Source organism: Euprymna scolopes, chromosome 26 (assembly GCF_053919585.1).
Source record: "Euprymna scolopes isolate OS-2025 chromosome 26, ASM5391958v1, whole genome shotgun sequence".
In the NCBI taxonomy this organism is placed as follows: domain Eukaryota; kingdom Metazoa; phylum Mollusca; class Cephalopoda; order Sepiida; family Sepiolidae; genus Euprymna; species Euprymna scolopes.
The window spans coordinates 2,315,242-2,340,933 of record NC_136507.1 but is presented as its reverse complement, the minus strand read 5'-3'; the positions used below and the strand labels follow the sequence as shown (position 1 = coordinate 2,340,933).

Genomic DNA, 25,692 nt, shown 5'->3' with positions numbered 1-25,692 from the left:
AAAAACGTCTGGACGTACGCACTTATGGCGGCAGCCTATATACGCAACAGGTGCTTTAACAAAACACTATCTAAAACTCCATATGAATCTTTCTGTGGTAAAAAAAACAAATTTAAGCAGAATGCATATATTTGGTTCAACTTGCTTCTCATATATATGAGAAGCAAGTTGAACCAAATATATGCATTCTGCTTAAAAGAGTAAATTGAATATTAAAGCCGACAGAGGTATATTTCTTGGATACGATAAAAACAGTCCAGCCAATTTAATATTTTTTCCCGAAAAAATAAAATAAAAAGAATATGATGCGTAAAATTCACAGACACGTTTAATTTTACAGACGAAAACCCGTCATATGAAGAAGATGAAATTATATTCCCTCAAATAATTAAAACAAACGAAGACAATAAAAATGACGGCGACAAGAGTGTCCATGATTATGATAAAGTCGAAAGATATCCCAAAAGAAATAGAAGGCGACCCTATTTTTTTGTGGTCGACAATGTAAAAGATTATCAAATCGACTATTGCTATTCAATGGAAAATGCGCCAAAAAGCTTTAACGAAGCAATTAATTCACAACATTGTGATGAATGGAAAATTGCCATGAAAAAAGAAATAGATGCCTTAACCGAAAATGATACCTATACGGTAGTGCCTCTCCTAAAAGATAAACATGTTATTTCTACAAGATGGGTCTTTACAAAAAAGACTACAGCATCAGGCGTAGAACAGTACAAAGCTAGATTTGTTGCTAAAGGATACTCTCAGATTTATGGTATAGAATATTTTTCTACGTTTTCACCGACCAAAAACCTAACGACAATCAGAATTTTACTGCAAATCGCATTGCAATATGACCTAAACATCCATCAAATGGACATAAAAATGCTTATTTGAATGCCCCAATAGACTGTGAAATTTATATTACCCCTCCAGAGGGATTTATAATGAAAAATAAAAATAGCGTGTGGCGACTTAACAAGTCATTATATGGTCTAAAGCAGACTGCTCAGTGTTGAAATACAGTATTTCATGATTATATTATTAAACAATTTAGACAATGCGCTGTAGACCCCTGTTTATATACCCAGCACAAAGACGATAAACTACTGATTTTGGTTTGTGGGTCGATGATATTTTAATCGCATCAAATTGTGACATGATGTTAACCGATGTTAAGAACAAATTAAGTAAAAGATTCAAAATGACTGATCTTGGCAAAATATTCTGGTTTCTGGGGATAGAATTTTTCTCAAAGCAAAGGACTTGTTACGATGACTCAATCGAGATACATCGACAAAATACTTTTTGCATGCTTATTTTAAGGCGCGCAGAAATTACAATTGATTTTTATTTATTTTTTTTGTGCACATTAGTTTTCTTATTTTTCAAAAATGTCTTCTCTTTTTTTTTGCATTGTTTTAATTAACAAAAAAAAACAAAAAACAAAACACTCTTTAAACGGGTACATATTGCATGCATGTTTATTTTTATGTATATTTATTTATATGTATGCGTTTTTTTTCTTTTCTTTTTTTTACAAAACTGCATAATCAAATTTAAGAAATGGCTTCTTTTTCACATACCCACCCCTTTTTAAGGTTAAAATAATTTCCATTTCTTTTATTTCTCTTCTCTGTGCACATATCTGTTTTGACATTTGAACACAATTAAAAATGGCGTCTTTTTACATGCTAAGATTCTAAGATCCAAATGATTTCTAACTTTTGTTATGTAATTGAATATAAAAATATATATTTATTTTTGAGCAGAACGAACACAAGGGACTTCCCCATTATGAAAAATAGGGAGGATGTTGCAATATTTTGGACGTATAATGGAGTATGATCCCACACAGTCAGACGATTCTATTTATAAACGATGCTGCTAGGAACTGACGAATCGAATTAATTTACATTCTGCTACCAACCAATCAGAAACTAGAATTGCTCCATAAATATTAAACCTTTTCTGTAGCAATTTTGCATGTTTTTTTCTGTCTCGACACGGTAAGAATATTTTGCTCTGTGGAACTGTCTACTGCAAACAGTCACCTCTTAGGACTTGTTTAGAACAACGAACCATTGGAAACTGTTCTGAAACTAAACATGGCTTACACTTCTAGAGATGCCCTGGCCGATGGCAAACTGTTCTGCCCTCTTGATAGCCTGTGGTTTAGGCTTGTTACAGTGAAGCATATCTACATGGTAGGGTGTGACTGATATACTCTTTGCATCACGGTTGTGCAACAAGTTCTTTAGAAGGATCAACTTCTGCCGTGATGGTTACGTGGATGGTTCCCTTCCCATCAAGAGTGTCCTCTGCAAAATCTGTGTTACCTATTGCAAAAAACACAAAAGTTCCCTTCTTCAGGAATGGTGGTACATAGAGGCCTTGGTATGCCTTGGTGTTTTCTACAACAGCATTTGCCAGAGCAGTTTCCATGAGTACACGGCGATGTGAAATAGGTTAGCCATGAGCATTGAGAAGATTCAACAGCTTCTTGTTGCGTGTGTCATGGTGGACAGTCAGTGCCAGTCCCAGAACCTGAGGGTTCCCTTGTGCACGGGGTGACTTGAATGCTGATTCATTGCTTGGCTTGTACCTTACCTGTTTACTGGATTTGAACACACACGTGATATTCTGGCTCACCGTCAGTGTTGCTGAGTCAACATCATTGGTTCTCTTTACAGTTTCCAGCTTTTCAGCAGGCCCAACCATTATCCAATGGATTAAGGTGTATAATTCAGCTAGAACATCGTCATTGTCACTAGATACCTGCATGACATTTCTTTCCTTGGGCTCTTTGAAGATTGCAATGCTTTTTCTTATCACCTGGGCTGCTTTGTAGATTGTCTTCATGCTGTCCTCCTGCTTACCAGTTGTCATTGAGGTATTAACCATGTCCCCTTCACATGCATCCAGAGAGTAGAGGACAGTTGGCTTCCTTACGTTTGGTCGAACAGACTTCAGAGTCAGCAAATAAGTAAGGATCCTTTCTTTTAGCCATTTTCTATTGAACACAGGTACATGACTTTCAAAAACTTCCGAACCAAGCATATTAACATAAATCGTTTCAATATCATCCATCCCAAGGTATGCTTTGTTTTTTGTTTCTACATCAATAAGATTTATCAATTCAAGCAGACTCGCCTTTTGTAGAAAGGGTTCTTCAGCAATTTTGCTAGTGTTAGTATCTGGAAGAGTATGGAACACATTTTTGGTCCAGCAAGCTTTGTGGTATAGGACATCAATTGCATGTGCATCACCTGGTGATATGCAGGTGTTTAGCCTAGTCTTCAGTGCAGGACCTTTCCACAGCATCTTTGAGATTTTTACCTGAATTCTCAGTCCTGATCTGGTACAGTTGTTCGCCATTGTCCTGTTGACAGAAGAAACACTCTTTCTTATCCAGTGGACGTGTATGTGATCGTATGAATGGCAATACAAAATATCCAGAGACTAAGTGATACTGTGTAGGTCAGATTCCCACAAGTAGGTATACGATTAAGCAAGTCCAAGATAAGCCAGTTGACTGGAATCAATAGTCTACATTGGATATTGGTTGATGGGATCCCTCGCCATGTAAAGAACTTGCATATGCAATTCAGAACCAACAGTAAGTGATCAGAAGAAAGCAAGCAACTAAAAAAGCCAAGATCAGTATCGCTAGACAATAGTTCTGAAACTATTGACGATGGTCTTGATTGTGATTCTGCTAAGGGACAAGTCACAGCATATCCACTCTATAATAGTGCTCGAACAAAGAGGTTTGCACCAAGCTGCATAATCTGTAATCAGGACATCAGAGGAGAATATGGAAAATGAGATACGGATAGAAAACCTTGTTTGTCAGTAACAAAGAAAATTCACATTGGAATATATAGATATTCTAGTGAGGGTGCGCAGCGTTGGCTGGGTGTGTGTAGGTGGTGTAGTAAGGAAAGTGATAGTAGTGGGGGAGATCAAAATCACAGTAGGCAGCCTGAGTAGAGATAGGTTTTAAAAAAAAAAGTGGCAGTAGGCATGCTGGAACCCATAATGCAAAGGAGCAAAAAATGTCTTCATCATGCAACCGGAAATCATGAATGTTGAAATTAAGCGTAGTCAATCAAAAAGGGAACGATGACTTGCAAAAATGGCGATACAAAAACTGACCTTGTAAAAAAACTAGCCAGTTGAGAGTGAAGAAATTATTGTTTTTGCCCAATTTTTCGATATTTGTCGTCCGAAAGATCAAGCTTGAAAACAATACTGTTCTGGTTAGGTTCTGGTGCATCTGTCAGATGTTTTTGGCAGACATACAAACATACACACACACATTTTGCCTTTTATATATTAGACTAGCAGGGGTGCCCGGCATTGTCTGGGTGTTTAGGTAATGTAGCAAGGACCCCCTCTGGGGGTGGGGTGGGGGTGCGGTGTCAAAACAACAGTAGCTGGAGTTCGCGGGCATGTCTAGGTGGCGTAGTAAGGAACCCCGAAAAAAAAAAAAGAAGTGGTAGTAGACAGGAAGGCAGGCAGGCTCAAACCCGTAACACGAAAGAAGAAAAAATAAAGACCTGACCTCTTAGTTGATGTCTCCATCGCCTGACCAGAAATTGAGAATGTTGAAATTAAGGCTAGTCAATCAAAAAGAGAGGATCACTTGCAAAAAATTCCGACATAAAAACCGACTGTCCTTGTTTAAAACGGCCGAGTTTAGGGTGAAAGAATTAATGTTTTCAGCCAATTTTGTGAATATTTGTCGTCTGAAGGATCAAGGTTTAAAATGTTCTGTCGTCTCTATCGAAAGGTTTTGTGAGACAAACACACACACACACACACATTTTGCCTATGTGTGTTGGGGGGGACAAAAGGGTGGAGAGAGGTGTTAAAAAAGTGTTAGTAGGATAGAACCCATAACGTGAAGGAGGAAAAGAAAGTGAGGTTAAAAAAAAATATGTGGTAGTAGGCAGGCATACTCGAACCTGTAATGTGAAGGAGGAAAAGAAGGTGAAAAAACGTAACGCGTTAATTGAGGTCACCATCGTGCAAGCAGAAGTTGTGTGCTTCGAATGTAAGCATAGTCAATGATGATTTAAATGCTTGATATTTATTTGCTTCCCCACAAAAGCAAATAAGACACAAGGTCATTTTTAATGTGGGGGTAAACCAGCTTCCCCAAAAAGGGGGGCACTCTGGCAGTATCCAAATAAATAGTAATTGTCTCAGTATGAAGGGTTTCCTGTATATTGACCAAGGACCAATTGACTTAAGTAAAGCATTAATCCCAGCCAAGATGATTTAAATGCTTTGCTGCTTTTTTGAACAGTTTCGCTTTATACAAAAAAGCCAAACAAACACCCGAGACAACGCCACAGTTGGAATTTTGTTTAACTCGATCAATAAAAAGACAGAGACAGTGTCCGTTTGCGAATCTGAGATATTATGATCTAGGAAGTATGTGAAAACTTCTTGCGGAATCTAACGCCATAAGAACCTGATGAACTTTTTCACGGACATACACAAATGCTTGTGCCCATTTTGCCTTTTATATACTAGACTAGCCTGGGTGCTCGGTGTTGCCCAGCTGTTTGGAGGTGTGTGTTGAGCAAAAAAAAAAGTGGTAGTAGGCAGGCAAGATTGAACCCGTACCGCAAAAAAGGAAAAGAATATAAAAAAAAGTGATGTCTTTGCCGTTGCGTCCACTGCCAAACTGGAAGTGGCGAAGGTTTAATTAAGGTTACTCAATCGAAAAGACGGGATGACTTTCGAAAATATCGACGAAAAAAGTGTAGGAAACTGCCCAGTTGAGGATGAAGGAATTAATGTTGCAGCCAATTTTTCGATGTTGTCCGAAGAGTCGAGCTTCAAAACGATACCAATCTCGTGAAAATCCGTCGCCTCTGTCGAAAGTTTTAGGTAGACATACATACATACATACATACATTTAAACAGACAGGTGAGATTTATAGAGTAGCGTGGGTGCCCGGCATTGCCTGGGTGTTTGTAGGTGTGTGAAAAAGAAAAAAAGTGGTAGTAGGCAGGCAGGCTCGAACCCGTGACGTGGAGGCAAAAAGTGAAAGAAAATCTGATATGTTATGACGGGAGAGGAAGTGAAAAGCGTTCAAATTTATTGATGTTAATCAAAAAGTTGACTTGAAATGAATAAATTAAGAATCACGCATGCGCAGAAATGAAGGTTGGCTGCAGACCACTTTCTCCCATATTTTGCTATCCGTCCCAAAAAGGGGGAGATCTCCAAATGAACAACAATAGTTCGATATGAAGGGTTTCCCCCACCATTGGTCAAAGCTAATTGCGTTTCTGGAGGTCCCGGTCAGAAAGCCAGGCGGCCTACTTCGCTCCAATTAGTTTCGCTTTTATACAAAAAAGACGAACAAACACATGAAAAGACGGAATATCGGGAATTTTATAAAAGTCGATCAAAATAAATGTAGAGACGATGTCAGTTCGCAAATCGTATTATTATTATGATCTAGATTATTATTATTATAATCTAGATTATTATTATTATAATCTAGATTATTATTATTATAATCTAGGAAGTATAATATTACAAGAATAAAAAAGCATTGGAAATGCAAAAGGATATAGGGATGGTATGCCAAAAAGTATACAAACAAGATAGCTATGAATGGCTAGGCACATGGAAATAGAATTGCATCCAAAGTATAGCCCTATAGCTTTTCTCCAATCTTCATTCCATGCCATCATTATGGTTAAGATGAAAGTTATTATCCAAATCGTTAACCGATTTTTGAAAATTCTGAAAGTTGTTTTAATTTTAGATTTCCTCAAAACAAAATTGAATGACTAGAAGGTACCCAGCGTTGCCCGGGTGTGGAGAAGTGGTGTAGTAAGGAACCCCGGTAATTGCGGGAGTCCCTGGCGTTGCTTAGGTGTGTGGAGGTTGAAAGTAACAAAAAAAAAAAAAAAGTGGTTGTAAGCAGGCTTGAACCCATAACGTGAAAGATGAAAAATGTAACGTCTTAGTTGATGTCTCCATCGCGCAAGCGGAAGTGGAGAGCATTGAAATTAAACGTAGTCAATCGAAATGAGACAATGACTTTGCAAAAATGTTGATGCAAAAAAGATCCCTCCTTGTACAAAACTGCTGAGTTGAGGGTGAAGGAATGAATGTTTTTGGCCAATTTTTCGATATTTGTCGTCTGAAGGATAGAGGTTTAAAACGATACCAAAATGGTCAGGATTCGTTGCCCGGATGTTTGGAGATTTGAGTACAAAAATTAAAAAAAATGCGTTAATAGGCAGGCAGGCAACCAATGACGCGAAGGCGGAAAAGAAAGTGAAAGAAAATCTGACATCTTACCGCTACGCTACAACGTCACAGGAAGTGAAACGCGTTCAAATTAAGCGATGTCAATCAAAAAGTTGACTTCCACAAATAAGTTAAGAATTACGCAGGCACAGAAATGAACGTTGGCTGAAGGCCAGTTAAACTCTACGCTTTCTGCCATTTTCTTTGTCTCCCCACGATGTTGGGGAACACCAGCTCCCTAGAAAAAAGGGGAGCTGGCAGCATTCAAATGAATAGCAATTGCATGACATGAAAGGTTTCCCTCCACATTGATCAAAGCTAATTGCTTTTCTGGACATCTAGGCGGGAAAGCCAGTGAATCAACTTTGTTTCAATTAGTTTCGCATTTTTATACAAAAAAGACGAACAAGCACATGAAAAGACGGAATATCGGGAATTTTATAAAAGTCGATCAAAATAAATGTAGAGACAATGTCAGTTCACAAATCGTATTATTATTATAATCTAGATTATTATTATTATAATCTAGGAAGTACAATATTATAATCTAGGAAGTATAATATAATCTTGGAAGTACAATATTATAATCTAGGAAGTACAATATTATAATCTAGGAAGTACAATATTATAATCTAGGAAGTACAATATTATAATCTAGGAAGTATAATATTATAATCTAGGAAGTACAATATTATAATCTAGGAAGTACAATATTATAATCTAGGAAGTATAATATTATAATCTAGGAAGTACAATATTATAATCTAGGAAGTACAATATTATAATCTAGGAAGTATAATATTATAATCTAGGAAGTACAATATTATAATCTAGGAAGTACAATATTATAATCTAGGAAGTATAATATTATAATCTAGGAAGTATAATATAATCTAGGAAGTATAATATTATAATCTAGGAAGTACAATATTATAATCTAGGAAGTACAATATTATAATCTAGGAAGTATAATATAATCTAGGAAGTATAATGTTATAATCTAGGAAGTACAATATTATAATCTAGGAAGTATAATATTATAATCTAGGAAGTATAAGGAAAGTTCTAAAAAATAGTAACGTGGTCGAGAGGCCCCCGAAAAAAACCTTTCGTGGACATACAAAACCGTGCGCACCACTTTTGCCTTTTATATATATAGACTAGTTGTCCAGGTGTTTGTAAGTGTAAAAGAAGAAAAAAAAAAAAGTGTTTTGAACCCGAAGGCGGAAAAGAAAGTGAAAGCAAAAAAGAAAAAAAACGTGTTAGTAAGGAGGGAGGCTTGAACCAGCAACACAAATTGGAAAAGAAAGTGAAAGAAAACGTGAACTTTTACCACTATGAAGTGAAAAGCATTTAAATTTAGCGATGTTTATCAAAAAGTTGACTTGCAGAAACGAACGTTGGCTGGAGACCAGTTCAGTTTTCTGTCATTTCATTTATTTATTTCCCCACGATGTTGGGGAAAACCAACTCCCCATAAAAGGGAGTGTCCAAATGACTAGCAATTGTCTGATATGAGGGCTTTTCCTCAAATTGATCAAAGCTGATTGCTTTCTGGACGTCTCGGCATGAAAGGCCGAGAAAATGCCTTCGCTTTCGATTTAGTTTTGCTTTTATATGAAAAACACAAACATGCGAGAGGAAGGAATAGCGCGAATTTCATAAAAGTCGATCAAAATAAATCTAGATACGACGTTCGTTCACAAATCATAGATATTATGATCTAAGGAATATATAAAAAGTTCTAAAGAATAGTACCCCCCCCCCCCGAGAAGCTTGGCGAAAATAGCCTTTGGTGGGCATAAAAAACGCGTACTGCCATTTTGTCTTTTATATATATATAGATAATGTGCTTGCGACTTTGACATGATTAGATCTCATACTTCAAACTACCCAAAATTACTCCACTTACTGTTAATTCTCCACTTATGATGTTGGCTGTTTGTGCAAAGGGACGTCAATTACTATTTTTTAATTCTTTGCTAAGACTACCAAGGATTGAACCCGTTTCCTGGCTCATTAACAACCATTTATCATTATGTGTTGTATTTTAAAAACAAATTAATTATTTTCAATGCTTAAAGTGATTATGTGTTTTGTCTATTCATTGTTATAACTAAGCATCATGTTATTGTTAGGCAGTGAATGGCATCATTTAATTTATTAAAACAAAATGAATGTTCAATATTTGCATTAAAGTAGATAATTATTAATAGAAGCATTCTTAACTCACGGAATGTAAAAACGTGATTAAGTACATCTGTCATATTATGAACCAGTGAAATTCATTCCGTGAAAAGCATAAAATATATCTCTCTCTCTCTTTCTCTTTGTCTGTTTTGTAATTCTATCTCTCACATTATTTAATGAACAACTTACCTGTAAGCGAATTAAAAATGAAAGATTTACACAAGGAAATTATTTTGTACAACATTTGCACTGTTCAATGGAAATGGAATAATTTCGTTTGATATTCATAGTTTTTGATTATCAAATGAAAATTAACAGTGAGTCTCTGGAAGTATTTGTACTGAAAGAAATATAGGGTTTAATAGTATATGCAATTACTAAAATCTATAGAAATTTCACTTTTTTAAGAACCCAGACTGATAATTTTTGTAATTGACTTGCTATTCAGAATAAAATATTGATTTTGCATCAATTAATGACAAACTTTTTATACTATTCCCACTTTTCATTTTCTACCTTCCCTGACCAACATCCTTTCAATTCAATAATTCTAATTTTTTAAACTATTTAGCCTCAACCGTAACATATTTCTTTATCAAACTACTTTCCAATTTTGGTCAGCTGATGATTCGACAATTTGTTTTTATCATTGAGACATTTTCATATTTTACTTCTGTATTTTTGGATAACAATTCCATTTGCACCCACAACTTTTTTTACTCCAAACTTTTTTTACACTAATGAAATTTTATTTTAATACTAGCATTTCAGCCTGGCGTTGCTCGGGTGTTTGGAGGTGTATGTTGAGCAAAAAAAAGCGGTCAATTTTTTTAACTTTGACCCCTATTATGACCCCTTAGCATTTATGGTTTTGGGCTCAAATCAAGTTATTAAGTTAGATCCATGTCCAAGGAATCTATATCTAAAATTTCAAATATTTAGACCCCAAATTGTCGGAGAAGTTTGGTAGAGTTCTCAAAGGTCAAATCGTTGAATTTTGGCCTCTTAACAGCCAAATTTCTGGCCGAAAACCGATTACAAAGATTTTCCTAAATCTCAGTACCCTGTATATCAAATTTCGAGTCTGTAAAATAAAAATTGACAGAGTTATTGCATAGGAAAATGTACACAGACAGACAGACACCAGAAATTCTGGGATCCTTCTTCACACAGTTCGGCGAGGTGGAAAAAATAACCCCAGTGCAATCGAAAACCGGCATGCACCTGGGCAGCTACACTATAGCCATGAGGCTAAAGAAAGAAGGCTTCCAGGCTATACCAGCACAGCTGACATTTAAGGAGGCAACTATGATGGTGGTGGTGGAGGGCTGTCGTCCACACTGCTGGTTCTGCCAAAAGCAGGGTCACATGGCCAAGTGCTGCCCTCAAAGGACAACTCCTACTCGAGTGACACCAAAGGCAGTCCCAACCTCTGAGACAGCACCAGTGTCCAAACAGGCTGTCACAACTCCTGCAACCGGAGCACCAGCCCCAGCATCGAGGAAACCCAAAACCACGCAGGAGGCCAAGGGGGAGGAATGGAGCACGGTAATGAGGCGGAAGCCCACAATCCCATCTGCCACCGTCCCACCACCAACCTAACCACCGAGGCAGCAGCAACAACAGCAGCCTCCACAACAGCCGCAGCCACAGCCACGGCAGCAGACACAGCAGCAGTTGAACCAGCTGTTGAACCAGCTGCAGCAACAATATCAGCTGCCGCGGCCAATTCCACAACCAATGCCACGAAAACAGCGGCAACAACAAAAACAGCAGCAGCCAAAGCAACAGCCAGAACAGGAGCAGCAGCAACAAAAACGGCTGCAGCAACCAGAGCAGCAACAGCATCAACCAGAGAACCAGCAATTAGAGGAGCAGCAGCAACAACCAACGGTCCCCACACCAATTGAGACGGGGACCCAGCGAAGAAAACACTGCTCCTCTGAGGATGAATCCGCTAGCGAGAGGGAGAGGAACTCAACCTCACCACTCCCCGGTTCATTCAAAAGAATAAAAAAGAAAAGGAAAAGACGGAAAGGAGAAGAAAAGGCAGCCCCCACTCCCTGTGAAAATACACCACCCCTAACAACAACACAACCCACTTCCACCCCCAAACCACATACTGCACCAACACTAGACACCGCACCAACCAGACACCACACAGACACTCGTCCTCACACCAATGCAAATGGAGCCGCCATCCCAGAAAGAAAAGAATGAACCCGGGAGGGGGAGAGACCCTTCAGATTCTCCCACTTACGGACTTACTCCAACAGGAACTCTTGCCCTCGAAACGAGGGAGGAACTTTGTTTTGTAGACTCTCTGTCTGTGGAGTGTGGCAATGGACTTACCACACTGGCAGAGAAAAAATTTAAAACCTCTGCTGGACTGCCAGCAGATAGGGGGAAAAGACGTTAATGTCCCTTCTAATTTCCTAGACGCTCCATGGCTAACAACTTTCGTCAGGCTTCCAGAGGCCTGCAAGACCAACGTGTGGACAATGCTGGAAGCAGCTGAAGGGGCTGGTCCGGAAATTGAACTGATTAGAAAAAATGACCCTTCCCTTGAGGAACTCGCAAAACAATGCAAGGGAAGGGTCCCAGTGTTGGTCCATCTGTCACTCTATAGGGCCCTTAAATTGACTTACCCTTTGGATGTCGGCGGCATTGTGAGAGAAGGTCAGGACATGAAAAACCTGACCACCTTGAGCATTGCATACAACGTCGGGTGTCCTTTCCCCGGCTGACTTCAGAGCTGAGCATAACACACCTTAAGGTAGGTACCATGGCTTTGAATTTGGCTAGTCTGAATGCGAAGGGCTTGAGATCATTGGGCCGGGCAGCTCGCCTCCGGCACGTCCCTGGAAGTGGATGTGGCTACAATTCAGGAGACGCATTTCGTTTCTTCTGTGGACTGTCAGGTGCTCGCCTGAGGCTTTGAGGTTTTCTCAGCATATGGCAGCCGGCGGGGAAAGGGAGTCTCCTTGCTAGTTAAACGTACCCTGTCCATGATGGTCGACATTGTCCATAGGGATGCGGAGGGCAGGCTGGTCGTGACAGATGTTGCCGGAAAAGATTCTGTTTCGGGTGATTGCGGTTCATGCGCCCAGCACCGCTCGTGAGAGGGTCTCATTCTTCAGTCAGCTCGACGCGTTCGTAGATTGTCGGAAGCGGGTAGTGCTAATAGGGGATTGGAATGCTATCTTAAACCCCGACATAGATAAGGTAGGAGGCGGAGCTAGAGGGTCGGAGTGGTGCGAGTCCAGCCTGGCTGATCTGATGGCTAGATGCGGACTGGTCGACAGGTTTTGGGTTGAGCATCTGGGGCGGGAGATGTGGACATGAACCAATAGCGTTTCCTCCTATCCAAATACCTATTTGGACAGGACGTTAGTTAGGAGAGGCAAAGTAGACTTCCTATCCTGTCCCACGTTCACTTGGCTAGGCCAGACGGACCATAAAATAGTTATGGCTCGGCTGGAGCTAAGAAATAGGCCTAAGTTAGTGGAGGACTGGAAGTTAAACACCTCCCTTCTGGAGATACAAGACTTCCGAGATTAGTTAAGAGACTTGATTAAAAAGGCACTAGTGGGGGCGGTTACAAGGAGTAAATGGTGGTTAGGTCTCAAAGCCAAGATCAGAAGCTTCTCCGTCAAGTATGCCTAGTGCCTCGCACTAGATAAGGCCAAGAGTGGCTAGTTGCGAGGGCCGGGTGATGGAGCGGGAGGTCTTTACTGCGCTGAAGCAGGTCAGTTGTGACAGATCGCCGGGATTTGATAGTCTGCCATACGAACTGTACTTGAGGCTGTCGCCCATGTTTCTGCCTCTTCTGACAGATGTCTTCAACCATTGGTTTGCTCAGGGATCCATTCCAGGGCAGGTAACCAAGGGAGTGATCAGATTGCTGAAGAAAGGTGACAGGCATGGTGGGGAAGAGTTAGACGACTACAGGCCCATAACTCTGCTAAACACAGAGTTGAAGATTTTAGCCAAGATCCTGTCGAATTGGCTGCAGGTTTTTATCGGCGAGTTGGTTGAACCGGAACAGAACTACACTGTGAAGGGTAGATCGATTCAGAACAACTTGCACCTGATCCGCACGATCCTAGAGGGGGGAATAGATGACGACACGGAAGCCGCGCTGATCAACTTAGATCAGTCCAAAGCGTTCGATAGGGTCGACCATCGTTTCCTGGCATCTGTCTTGGAGACCGCCAGTTTTAAACCGGACTTCTGCAAGTGGATCTTTGTGATGTATCGACAGCCCATGGCTGTCGTGCAAATCAACGGAAAGCGCTCGAAACCCTGCGCGGAATGGCTCTGCCTGGCGGCTCAGCTGCCAAGGTATCCGCATTTGCCGATGATGTCACAGTCGAGCTTCAGAGACATCGAGATCATGTCGGAGGTGCTTGCACAGTATGAAAGAATCACGGGGGCCAAAATAAACCGCAGTAAGTCTGTCAGACTGCGGTTGGGCGCCTGGAGTGGTAACGCAAACCTCCCGGCACCCTCCAGCTGGGCAGATGGCCCGGTTCGGATCCTTGGCGTGTGCTTCAGACCAGGTCTCCAGCTTGATAAGAATTGGTCAGAGGTACGGTCAAAGGTGGAGGCTGCAGTCAATGCGTGGTTTCCTAGGAAACTTTCCTTAAAGGGTAGAGCTGAGGCATGCGCTACATACGTCTTCCCTCTCATTCTTTACCGACTGGCCGTACTTCCCCTGCCTGCACAACACCTAAAAGCTCTTGTCGAACTCTTGTCCTCTCTCCTTTGGGACAGAGGAAGACACTGGGTGAGCAGACAGGTCTGCTTCCAACATCCGTGTGAGGGAGGTTTGGGAATGCCAGACTTGAAGTGTCATCAAGACGCCGAGAGGCTGACCTTCCTGAGCCACCACCTTCAAGAAGATCAACGATAGCACCCCGCGATTATTGCTGCCTTCCCCAACCTCATTTTCGATCCCGCTATCGAGAGTCATCGCAGGCCGTGGGGAGACTCAGCCTTCCTGAAAGAGTGCCGAGCTGCGCTAAAAGGACTACCAAGATCCAGCGACCTTGTGACTACTACCTGTAAGGAACTCTACAGGGATCTAGGAAAGGGGGCCACCGACGACCCGCTACGCGCACGTTTGGGTTGGCAGCAGAGTGAGATCCACTCCGCGTGGAGGTGTTCGCCAGTTTTGAGTCATTCTGAACAATTCAGAGTTCTCTCTGACCTGGCGATTGGCCCGAAATGCACTTCCACTCAACAACATACAATGCAGTTCCGGGTTTTTGGAGTTGCCTGATTGTCCCCGTTGTGGAACAACGGCCGTAGAAACGGCTGATCATGCTTTCTTCGATTGCCGTGAACTCCGCCGGCACTGGTCGTATGTCAGCGAGGTGACGGCTTGCATCGATCCTGAGCATCCTTGCCCAATCACCGTATCCAATGTCGTGGACAACGTGAGGCCGCCGTGGGACCGGGAAAGACAAATGGTTTACGTTACGATCCTGGCCGAGAATGGTGATTTGGACGTTGCGTTTGCAAGGTTGCCGGGGGGTGTTGTCTTTTTCTGATCAGGATCTGATCGCTTTCTTTAAACACTAACTACGGGTGAAGATCAGATGTGATAGAAGAAGTCTGCATCGCTCTGCATTTGACAGAAGATGGATACATGTAGCAAGTCTGTGTGTACGAAGAGGATCCAAATTTGAATACGCAGTTCCGTAAAGTAAAATTAAACAAGTAGCCTCTCAGCTAGCTGAGGGTGTGTTCCATCCCTCCCCAATTAGGAAGTCTCCAAGATCCCCACCCCCTCCTTCTTGCAATTTTTGTTTTCACACCCTCCTCTAAATTTCACCCATCTTGGAGAGAAAGAAATACAAACAACCCCCCATTCCTTACCCACAAAATTTTCTTTTCTTCATTCACCTCCATCTAGAGGGCATCTCCACTTAGAGACTGACCTGCAGAGGCGAGGTTTCTTTTACAAACCTAGTGGAACGGGCAGTCTATCAACTAGACGGGGTTGGGAGGGTCCTACTAATGACTTTTGTTTTTCTTCCCCCACCCTCGACACAAATGAATTATTGTACCATTTTATTGTTATCTTTTTTGTTTTTACACATCAATAAAAAATGTTTTATAAATTGGGAGTTAAGTATGAAGGGGTGAATGCGGTATTATGGTGAAAGAAGATGCTAGCTAGGAGAAACTTTTGGTTTTGTTTAGTTCTGGAGGGACAAGGATGACCAACGACCCCCACAATTCCCCTTTTGAGTTGGCCATGTGCCTAAGTTTTTTGTTCATTGTTGATTTTCACTGTATTTTTAACATGAATAAAGGATTTAATATCTCAAAGTGTAGTATCTGTTCTGCAGATGCTGCACTTAAGGTAATTTGTCCCAGTCAATGGAGGGGAAACCCTCTATACTGGAAGAATTATTATTTTTGGTAACCAGAGTGCCCCCTTTTTGCCTACTTTTAGGGGAGCTGGTTTTTACCTCACATTAAAAACGGCCTTGTGCCTAATTTGCTTTGGTGGGGAAGCAAATAAATACAATAAATAGAAAAGAGAGGTTAAATATGATTATCAATACACACAAAAGAAACACGAATTTATATGAGTATAGATAGATCGATTAAACAAAAATATATACGTACTAGCATGGGTGCCCGACGTTGCCCGAGTGCTTGAAGTTGTATGCTGAAAAAAAACGGTCAATTTTTTTAAACTTTGACCCCTATTATAACCCCTTAACATTTATTGTTTTGGTCTCACATCATGTTATTAAGTTAGATCCATGTCCAAGGAACCAATATCTAAAATTTCAAGTGTTTAGATCCAAAATTGTGGGAGGAGTTTGGTAGAGTTCTCCAAAGTTCATCGCTGAGTTTTGACCCCTTAACAGCCAAATTTCTGGCCGAAAACCGATCACATATATTTTCCCAAATCTCAGTACCCTATATATCAAATTTCGAGTCTGTAAACTGAAAATTGACAAAGTTATTGCGAAGGAAAATTTACACAGGCACACAGATACACAGAGACACAGACACGTTCACTTTTATAGATATATAGACGAGCATGGGTACCCGGCGTTGCCCGGCTGTTCAGAGGTGTATGCTGAGCAAAAAAAAAAAACAACAACCGGTCAATTTTTTTTAACTTTGACCCCTATTATGACCCCTTAGCATTTATTGTTTTGAGATCAAATCAATTTATTTAGTTAGATCCATGTCCAGGGGACCAATATCTAAAATTTCAAGTGTTTAGACCCCAAATTGTCGGAGAAGTTTGGTAGAGTTCTCAAAGGTCGAATCGTTGAACTTTGACCCCTTAAAAGCCAAATTTCTGGCCGAAACCCAATCACATCGATTTTCCCAAATCTCAGTACCCTGTATATCAAATTTCGAGTCTGTAAAATAAAAATTGACAGAGTAATTGCGTAGGGAAATGTATGCAGACACACACACACTGAGACAGACACATTCACTTTTATAGATATACAAGTGCACTATAGATATACAAGTGCCCGACAAAATCCTACACGCTAACAGCTTCCTACACACCCTCTCCATAAATGGCTATCCCAACTCCATCTTATCTTCACTCAGAAAGAGAAAAACAAACACTAACGCCACACTCTCTCAAGCTCCTTTCTTCATCAATAGAATCTCCTCAGTAGAGCTATACACAGCGAGAAGCTTTATATACAACTTATTCACACCGGCACCACCTTGCAACAGCACCTAACTTGGAAACACTCAACACACAAACTGCACAGTTAGCCAACTGCCCCATACCAGATACAGGCTCATGTTCTCGCACCTACGTGGTCTATGTACCAAATGCAATAACTCATATATAGGGAGTACCATCAGACTGCTACATCAACGCATTAAAGAACACACACTAGAATCTCCTCATTTCACAAGCATATTATCTCAACACGGAACGTTACACCTGCGTTAGTATCCCTGCCTCAGTCAGAAACCTAGGTAATCTTGGACTCCTTATCACCAAACACAAACCTTCCCTTAATAACAGACTCGACCTGAGCTCTCCCTTCATCTTTTGCTCCCTAATAACAAGAGAATTCATAATAACAACGATAGACAAATTATATATACAAAAAATAATAGAATTTAATAAAACAGAAAGGAAAGAGACATACACAGTAATATAATAGACTATGAAATATATAGGAGATGATAACATCCACTTGAAACATTGAGGTGAATAAAGTGATAGAATTATAAGATGAATATATATCTAGACACAAACCAAAAGCAAATAGATGATATAGAAGGTAGATAGTATGATACATATAACGAAAATACACACATGAAAAAAATATATATGCATTTAAGTTTACATATATGTAGATACTGGGATATATTACTCTTTATGCATTAATAATAGCAAACAACATTTCACTAAGGATTTTAACTTAGTTTTTAATTAATAAACTTACGACATTATGCCAATGAAGGTTGATTCAGGTGAGGTGAGAGTAAAGAGAAAAGAGGGGGAGATAAGAGGAGGAGTGCGTAGGTTGTGGGTGGGATGGAAGTGAAATAGGGGGGAAAGAAATTAAATACACAGAATAGTTATATTTTACAATGTCACCTATAAAAACAGATAATAAAATTAAACTAAATACAAAGAGAAGAATAGGGTATGAGAGATATGAGCGTGAATAAGAGAAGATAGACATAAGATGAGATAAAGAGAAAGAGAGGATAAAGTGAGTAAGTAGCAAATATGATGAAACAAACACAAAAAATATTAATATATAATAAAAAAGTAATAATATTTTAGCCACTATATATATATATATATATATATATATATATATATATATATATATATAATACTAGAAATTAAGCCCCGTTAGCTCCATTATACCTTAATATAAAGAAATAAAATATAAATAATAAAATATATTTATAACAAGTTAAAAGTAGAAAAATAAATAATAAAGTTAAGTACAGTTATCTCTCGTACACAATAAAATACCCAAATTTGCCTGCGGTACTATAATAAATAAAAATATATTAAAATCTTGGCCGCATCGCTATTATTAAGAAACAAATGAATAAATAAGCAAAAATACATTATCATAATAGGATAATAAATTTAATCAATTGTATATTTTATAATTAAAAAAAATTAAATAAGGAAATAACTAACATCACAAAAATATAGTATAAAAGTAATAATAAATAAAAAAAAATTATCCACTAATCAATTAGCTAATCACTTCTGATTGCGATACTAGCCTCTTGCTGTGGTCCTGGTCTCTTTCACCACGTTGGATAATACTCTTATTTTCTTTTTGAGAAGGGGGTGGTTTCTCTCGAAATTAATCAAAGTTCCATACCACCAACGGACTTTACGTACTCCGGACTTGCCAGCACCTTGGTTTGCTGACTATTATATAGTGAGTACAGAAGTGATAGATGAATAATTAATTAGACACTTCTCTCAAACATACTCGTCTATTGGTTTGTTTTTCCTCCCCTTCCTTTCCTTTGCTGTTCCGGTCTTTCCACATTGCTCTCGGCTTTTTCAAACTTGCACATACCCCTTTACCAGCAATGCTTCAAGCAAACTACCATTTACTGTTATATATATATATATATATATATATATATATATATATATATATATATATATATATATATACTAGCATGGGTGCCCGGCGTTGCCCGGGTGTTTGGAGTTGTATGCTGAGCAACAAAAACAAAACAAACAAAAAAAAACAAAAGCAATCAATTTTTTAACTTTGATCCCTATTATGACCCCTTAGCATTTATTGTTTTGAGATCAAATCAATTTATTGTTAGATATATGTCCAAGGAAAATATATATAAAATTTCAAGTGTTTAGACCCAAAATTGTCGGAGGAGTTTGGTAGAGTTCTCAAAGGTCAAATCGTTGAACTTTGACCCCTTAACAGCCAAATTTCTGGCCGAAAACCGATCACATCGATTTTCCCAAATCTCAATACCCTGTATATCAAATTTCGAGTCTGTAGACTAAAAATTGACAGAGTTATTGCGTAGGGAAATGTACACAGACACGTGCACTTTTATAGATATATATAGATAGATTCTTATTATTACCCCCATCTCCTCCTGCAGACAATCCAGAAGGTATAAATGTCATTTTCCAAAAGTTTTCACATCTGATTTAAATTATCTCAATACAGTGATCATCGAGGTTGACCTATCAAAAGTAGGAAGCTAAATTTACTTATCAATACACTTGAAATTTTTGCTGATCAAGTTTAATCCTTCATAATTTTTTATTTCTACTTTAATCATTATTTTGTTTTATTAGTTTCGAGTGTCATATCAGGCTGGCGACAAAGTATTTTTCTGCTCTGAGTATATCTAGTGTTTAACACTAAAAACGATCTACTATTACGTCAAGGATGACAATTCATATAGAAACGTTGTTTAATTTGAATAAAATAAAATATACATCAAGTGCGCTTGAAAGCCAAATCACAACGTGATATTAGGAAAACAAACAAATATTTTACTTGTTTGAAATTTATTACAAGTATATTTCGGAGGTAGACTTCATCTTCAGTGTGTTCTTTTGTTTCTTTTTTTCCCCCCTTTTCTTCTTCCTTGCCATCCTTGACGTTATTCTCACATTGCCTACGCACAGTTCAAACATTTCAAAATACAGCCGCTAGATACAACATGCAGTTCTTTACAAACAGACTTCTTTCTCCAACTTTACAACATGGCAAGGAAGAAGAAAAGGAAAAAAAAAGAAACAAAAGAACACACTGAAGATGAAATATATTTCTGATAAATTCAAACAATAAAATATTTGTTTATTTTCCTTATATTACGTTGTGATTTAGTTTCAAGCGCACTTGATGCGTATTTCATTTTGATCTATTAGTTTTTATTAGTGTTTTTTTTTTCGTCTTTAAAAATTCACTAATATAGTTTCCCATACAAGTGGAAATCTGGTTATACATAGGACCAGTGACATGCAGAGGTTTAGTGATGCAAAAGGCAACTTTTTGATTGTATGTCTCAAAGACTCAAGAATAAGTCCTAGTGCTGAGAAATATTATGAAAAAAGGAACTAGTTTGAATATTATTGGATGCCTCCCCTCAATTTAAATTCCTAGAACTACCACCTTATGGTTCCTCCACTCTGCATTCCACTGCATAGGACACACATTAAAATGATAAATTCAGATGCAATTTAAAGTTGGTGTGTTGGAAGAGACTCGCATCAGTATTATGATTCCCAGTGCTGTCTGAATCCAACTAGTTTGAAAGCAGAGAGAAAACCATACTGTATAAGTATACCAATAAATTCCTACACCAAAACATCTGATTGATAGACTAATTACTTAGCAATAAACTTTATTTATACAAAGAGAAAATAGGACATAAAAAAATATCACTGCTACATATCCATCAATATTTAAAACATTTTTCATTAATAAAGAATAATTTTGGAATGAAATATTGCAGACATCTTGATATTATTCTGACTTTGTTCTATTTCCCAGCGTTTCGTACCAGAAGTAAATCTGCGTCATTCTTCATTATATAACTGTAGCATTCAACCGTTTTCAATGTACATATTTCATTTCTTTATTTCTTAAAGAGATAGTGTGGAGAATGGTTATCTGGAAGAAGTTGGTTCTCCAATGCTGAACAATAATGGAACGCTAAAGAACGGAAGACTATCAAGTGATACTGATGAGGATCAGGGATTATTGGAATCTTCAATTTCTCCATCAAATACAAGTAAGTATTTTTGTTGAATTTTTTACTGAATGGCTTCTTACTCATATTTTTATCGACATGATGTTAGATTATTTCAATGGCTAAACAAGCAAAACATAATTATAGTCACATCAGAAAGAGCCAAATGAAAGTGTGCTTTTAATAAGATTCTATTTCTTTCTATGATATTCTATGTATTGATAAAATATCATAGTAAGAACTTAAAACTCAGGACGTCATTTTAACGACATTCTGATTAATGTCAGTCTTTCATTAAAATTTTTCTCTATTAAAAACATTTCAAATTTTTCATAACAAAAATGAAAAAAAATTTGGATCTTATATAATTAATTGCAGAATAGGTAAAGTGAATAATGACTGACGATCTGGGTGTGCCAAGCCTGAATCCAGTCAATTCCATTTGACAGTGAAGAACTGTATAGAGATTAAAACAATATCATAAAAAAATAAGTTAAGGCACATTTGGTAAACATATTTATAAACGGTAATGAAGTGTTATTTTCTAGAGAGAAATTGGTTTTGTTTGGCTGTTAAAAAAATAAAAATAAAAGGAAAACTTTTTAGAAATAAATGAATGCAAACAGAAAAATTCATTTTGTAAACATAAATAAAAAAGCATGTCACAGCCAGTTTTGATAAAAACCTTAGATGTTTATTTTTAGTCAATGAAGACAAATTAGGGTATAGGGTTTCCAGTGAGCCATATATACTCATACTTATATACCTCACTGGAAACCCTATACCCTAATCTGTCCTTATCCATCCCCCTCTTACTTCGACCTCTTTCTTTCTATGCCATATTATCTCTTAACCCTTATAGTAATGTAATATAATCATGTTGACCCTTTCGTCCTTCTCCTGTCTTTCTGTTCTTTCCTTTTTCTTCTTTCTTTTCTTTTTCTTTTTTGTTGTCCCTTCCTTTCCCTTTTTACCTTTTGTTTTTATCTCTGTCATTTAAGTCTTGACATTCTCTTCCCCTTACCGTCTGCTATTTTGAGTCTAAAATGTCAATTAATGTCACCCCTCTCACTTAAATTTAAGCATTTTAATATTTTATTTTTAGAAATAAAAAAATATATTTCACTTCTTCAATTTTTGAACCAGATGCCTTCGGTGGCAAATAAACCTTTTTACATCGCTTGAGGAGTGACTTCTTGTAAACCAATTTGTCCGAGACATTAGCATGTTCAGTTCAGCAGTGCAGAGGGAGATGGGAGGTCAGTAGTCTAGGTTAGCCTGTGGCATTCATGTTACCCCCCTCCTTTCTCTCTTGGCCCCTGTTTCGTCCAATAGTCATATCAACTGAAAGGCCTTTTCAGCTGGCGAATGTGTGTGTGCGTCACTCTCTATCCCTCCTTTTTTGTAATTTAAATCCTCGTGGACACCTCTCTCTCTCTCTCTCTCTCTATATATATATATATATATATATATATATATATTTAGTGTCTTTCCCTTTTCTTAGCAGTATCCACTGTCATTGTCTTCCTTGTTCCCTTGCTTGATGGTGATTGACTGCTGGGAAACAGTCCCAGAAATCCCGTTTTTTGCGCTTTCTTTGAATTAGTTCCAGATTGGATTTCTAGAGAGCAAGACTCGTTTTCCGGGACTGTCGACCATGCGACGTAAATTCATTCAACAACTTTATTAAGGGTAAGAGCCCTTATTGGAGCGGTTTGAAATTGGTCTTCTGAAATACACCATTCATTGAAAAAGAAAGAGTGTGGGAAGAGCCTGTCAACATTTTTATTTCTCTCTTTTCCAAGCTGTTGACAGAGAGACTCGTCAACATTAATTTTACTTCTTCATCCCCCTTTCGAGGAAAGGTTTACAGACAAAGAGGAAGCCTGACGACTTTTTCAGAGAAAAGGAATTTTAATTCGGGCAAAAGAAGAAGCTTACAACCTTTTCTGAGAAACGGAATTTTATTTCAGACACTCCATAGTTCGGGCAAGAGAGAGCCATATTTTTAAAAAACCTTTTGAAGGCTTTGTTTGTTTTGAAAATTTGAAAAAAAAAAAAAACCAGAGGAGAAAGGAAAAATCTTTCATAGAATTTTGCGAACTTTACTTTGGATGTTTTCGTTTCTTGTTAAAAGAACTATTTTCTGTTTTTTTTAATGTTGCCTTTTAAGTAAGAATTGTTGTTTTCTTGTATTTATTTTTGTTTTTAAATGTTTCTTGAAGGATTTTTTAAACCTTAGCTTTGGAAAATAAAAGCAATTTATAACTTTTATTTTAATAAAATTTGGATGATTTAAATCACATTTCGGGGCTGCATTTCATTTGCTCATTTGTTTAGTTTCCCATTTCCGGAAAATTTGCTTTATATGTTTTTTTCCCCCTTTTTTCTCTTTCAATTTGTTACCATGGAAAACGGATTTTGATAACGTCCCCAAAATTCCGTCAATTCGTCTATATAAATAAAAATATTATATTTTGCTCTTTTTTATTGAGCACTATTAATAACATTGTTTTAAACATTTAACTGCGCGAGCCTTTTCTAGTCTCACACAAAAACACGTGTTCACATCTCAAGCTATATTACTTGTCATATACATACGTGCCCACGTCCACACACCCAAATATATTCACGTTCGCGCACATACACTCACATTCACGTATACACACACACGCTAACGTATGCACATACACTCACGCATGGACAACGTCACTTCCCCTTTCAAAGGAAACCCACACATGCGCAAAAGACCACCGGAAACACCTATAAAAGAAAGAGCAATAAGCAGCATCTTCCTTTTCCAACCTGCCTTCCGAGGGTGTTAGTTGGCGCACTAGCCACCGCCGTTTTGGCAGGCACTAGCGAGCGCGTGCCTCACACCACTTGCTACTATGTGGGACAAAAAGCTAACAGACAGTATGTACACTTTATACGCTTTCTATCCCCATAACCTGGATTGACATTCTCACTATTTCTCTCTCTATATATACAACTCACTCTTTCTCTCTCTATATATACAACTCACTCTTTCTCTCTCTATATATACAACTCACTCTTTCTCTCTCTATATATACAACTCACTATATCTATATCTACATATATACAAGTTGTCCTTGAGAATACCTTCGCGTAGTGGTCCTGGATATGACCTTAAACTATATCCGATGGTGAGGCCCCAGCTGGCGGACTTTGGGGAATGTGGAGCCACCCTTTAATTGCCATTGCTCCCAGGTCCACTCTGACCCGGAGTGGTAGTACCTGTTAGGGTCCCAACTATGGGTTAAATAGAAAATGATTTGAAAACAACAAATATATTCTATTAAAAATTTTTCTTCAAAATCTTTGGATTTGGCATTAAATAACCCGAAAAGGGTTGATATGCCATAAAACAAAAACAACCAACCAACCAACCTTCGCGTAGCTGACTGCTAACTGATGTCAACCCTCTATCCTTTGTCTTTGTCTACACGCTGGACTATCATTCTCATTTCTACTATATTACTCATTTCTCTTCCCACGCGCAAACAAACGATAGTGAGATGAACACACATTTCCTTTTCTTTCTACACCACCAGTCCTGCAACAAATGATGGTTACACCCGTGCGGACATGAACACATGTTATATCTAAAACATTCATTCTTTCGACAGTAAATAAACGACACGTTTATCTTATCCATCAATTGAGTTTTTGTTTCCTTCTTTCCATCCGTTTCATTATTTTTCTTTTGTAACGAGATTAGGATTTATATATCCCATTCTCTCTACAAACGAAGGTGACCCCGTTATTTTAAAATGAAATGGATGAGTTTGAACGAAGCACTCATACACACACAGACTCTCTATCTCTACAACAATAAACTTTCCCTCTCATCAGCTAACAACGAGAGACGCACGCCAAACTATAGACCTTCCTTCTCACCAGTTAACAGCGAGAGACGTACGCCAAACTAAACACGTGTTGTACCCTTTTCTTTCACTTGTTTCTTCACGAAATAAATCCTAGTTCGTTTACTTCAATTTAACACGTACTTCGTCTCTTTCTCAATTCAATTCATTTTTCCTATTTTTCACCACCACCACAAATTGGTGACACCCAAACGCGAGAGAAACACGCATTTCCTTCTATATCCTAGACCGCTACAAAATGGTGATGCCCGAACGCGAGAGGAACACGCATTTCTTCCTATGCCACAAGTTCACAACAAACCACCGACCACGAGACGTGAAAAAAACAAGCATGATGACTCTACCTTTTTTTAAATTAATTGTTGTGAGCGAGACGCACGTTTTATTTGATAAAGAAGAAAACGAACATTTCAACAAAGAAAAACAAGTGAACCACTACCGACAGGAATAACTACTACAAACAACAATGACGAAATCCCTCATCAGACTCGGCAGAAAAAAAATACGGAGCTGTGTATTTCATACCGAATTTTAAAAAAATTCGAGCTCTACAAACATTTTTCATGGTTTCCTGAC

The 25,692-nt window shown here is 38.4% G+C and overlaps 1 protein-coding gene across 10 annotated transcripts in view; it reads left to right on the top strand.

Moving 5' to 3' along the window:
- The window catches only part of LOC145247890 (UDP-N-acetylglucosamine transporter-like), a 558,987-nt gene that overhangs the window by 426,350 nt on the left and 106,945 nt on the right, over positions 1-25,692 (top strand). For all 10 annotated transcript variants that reach the window (XM_080109505.1, XM_080109504.1, XM_080109509.1 and 7 more), the window contains one exon: positions 21,108-21,250. In XM_080109505.1, the coding sequence (XP_079965631.1) occupies positions 21,108-21,250 (143 nt within the window). The remainder of the gene's footprint in view (positions 1-21,107; positions 21,251-25,692) is intronic.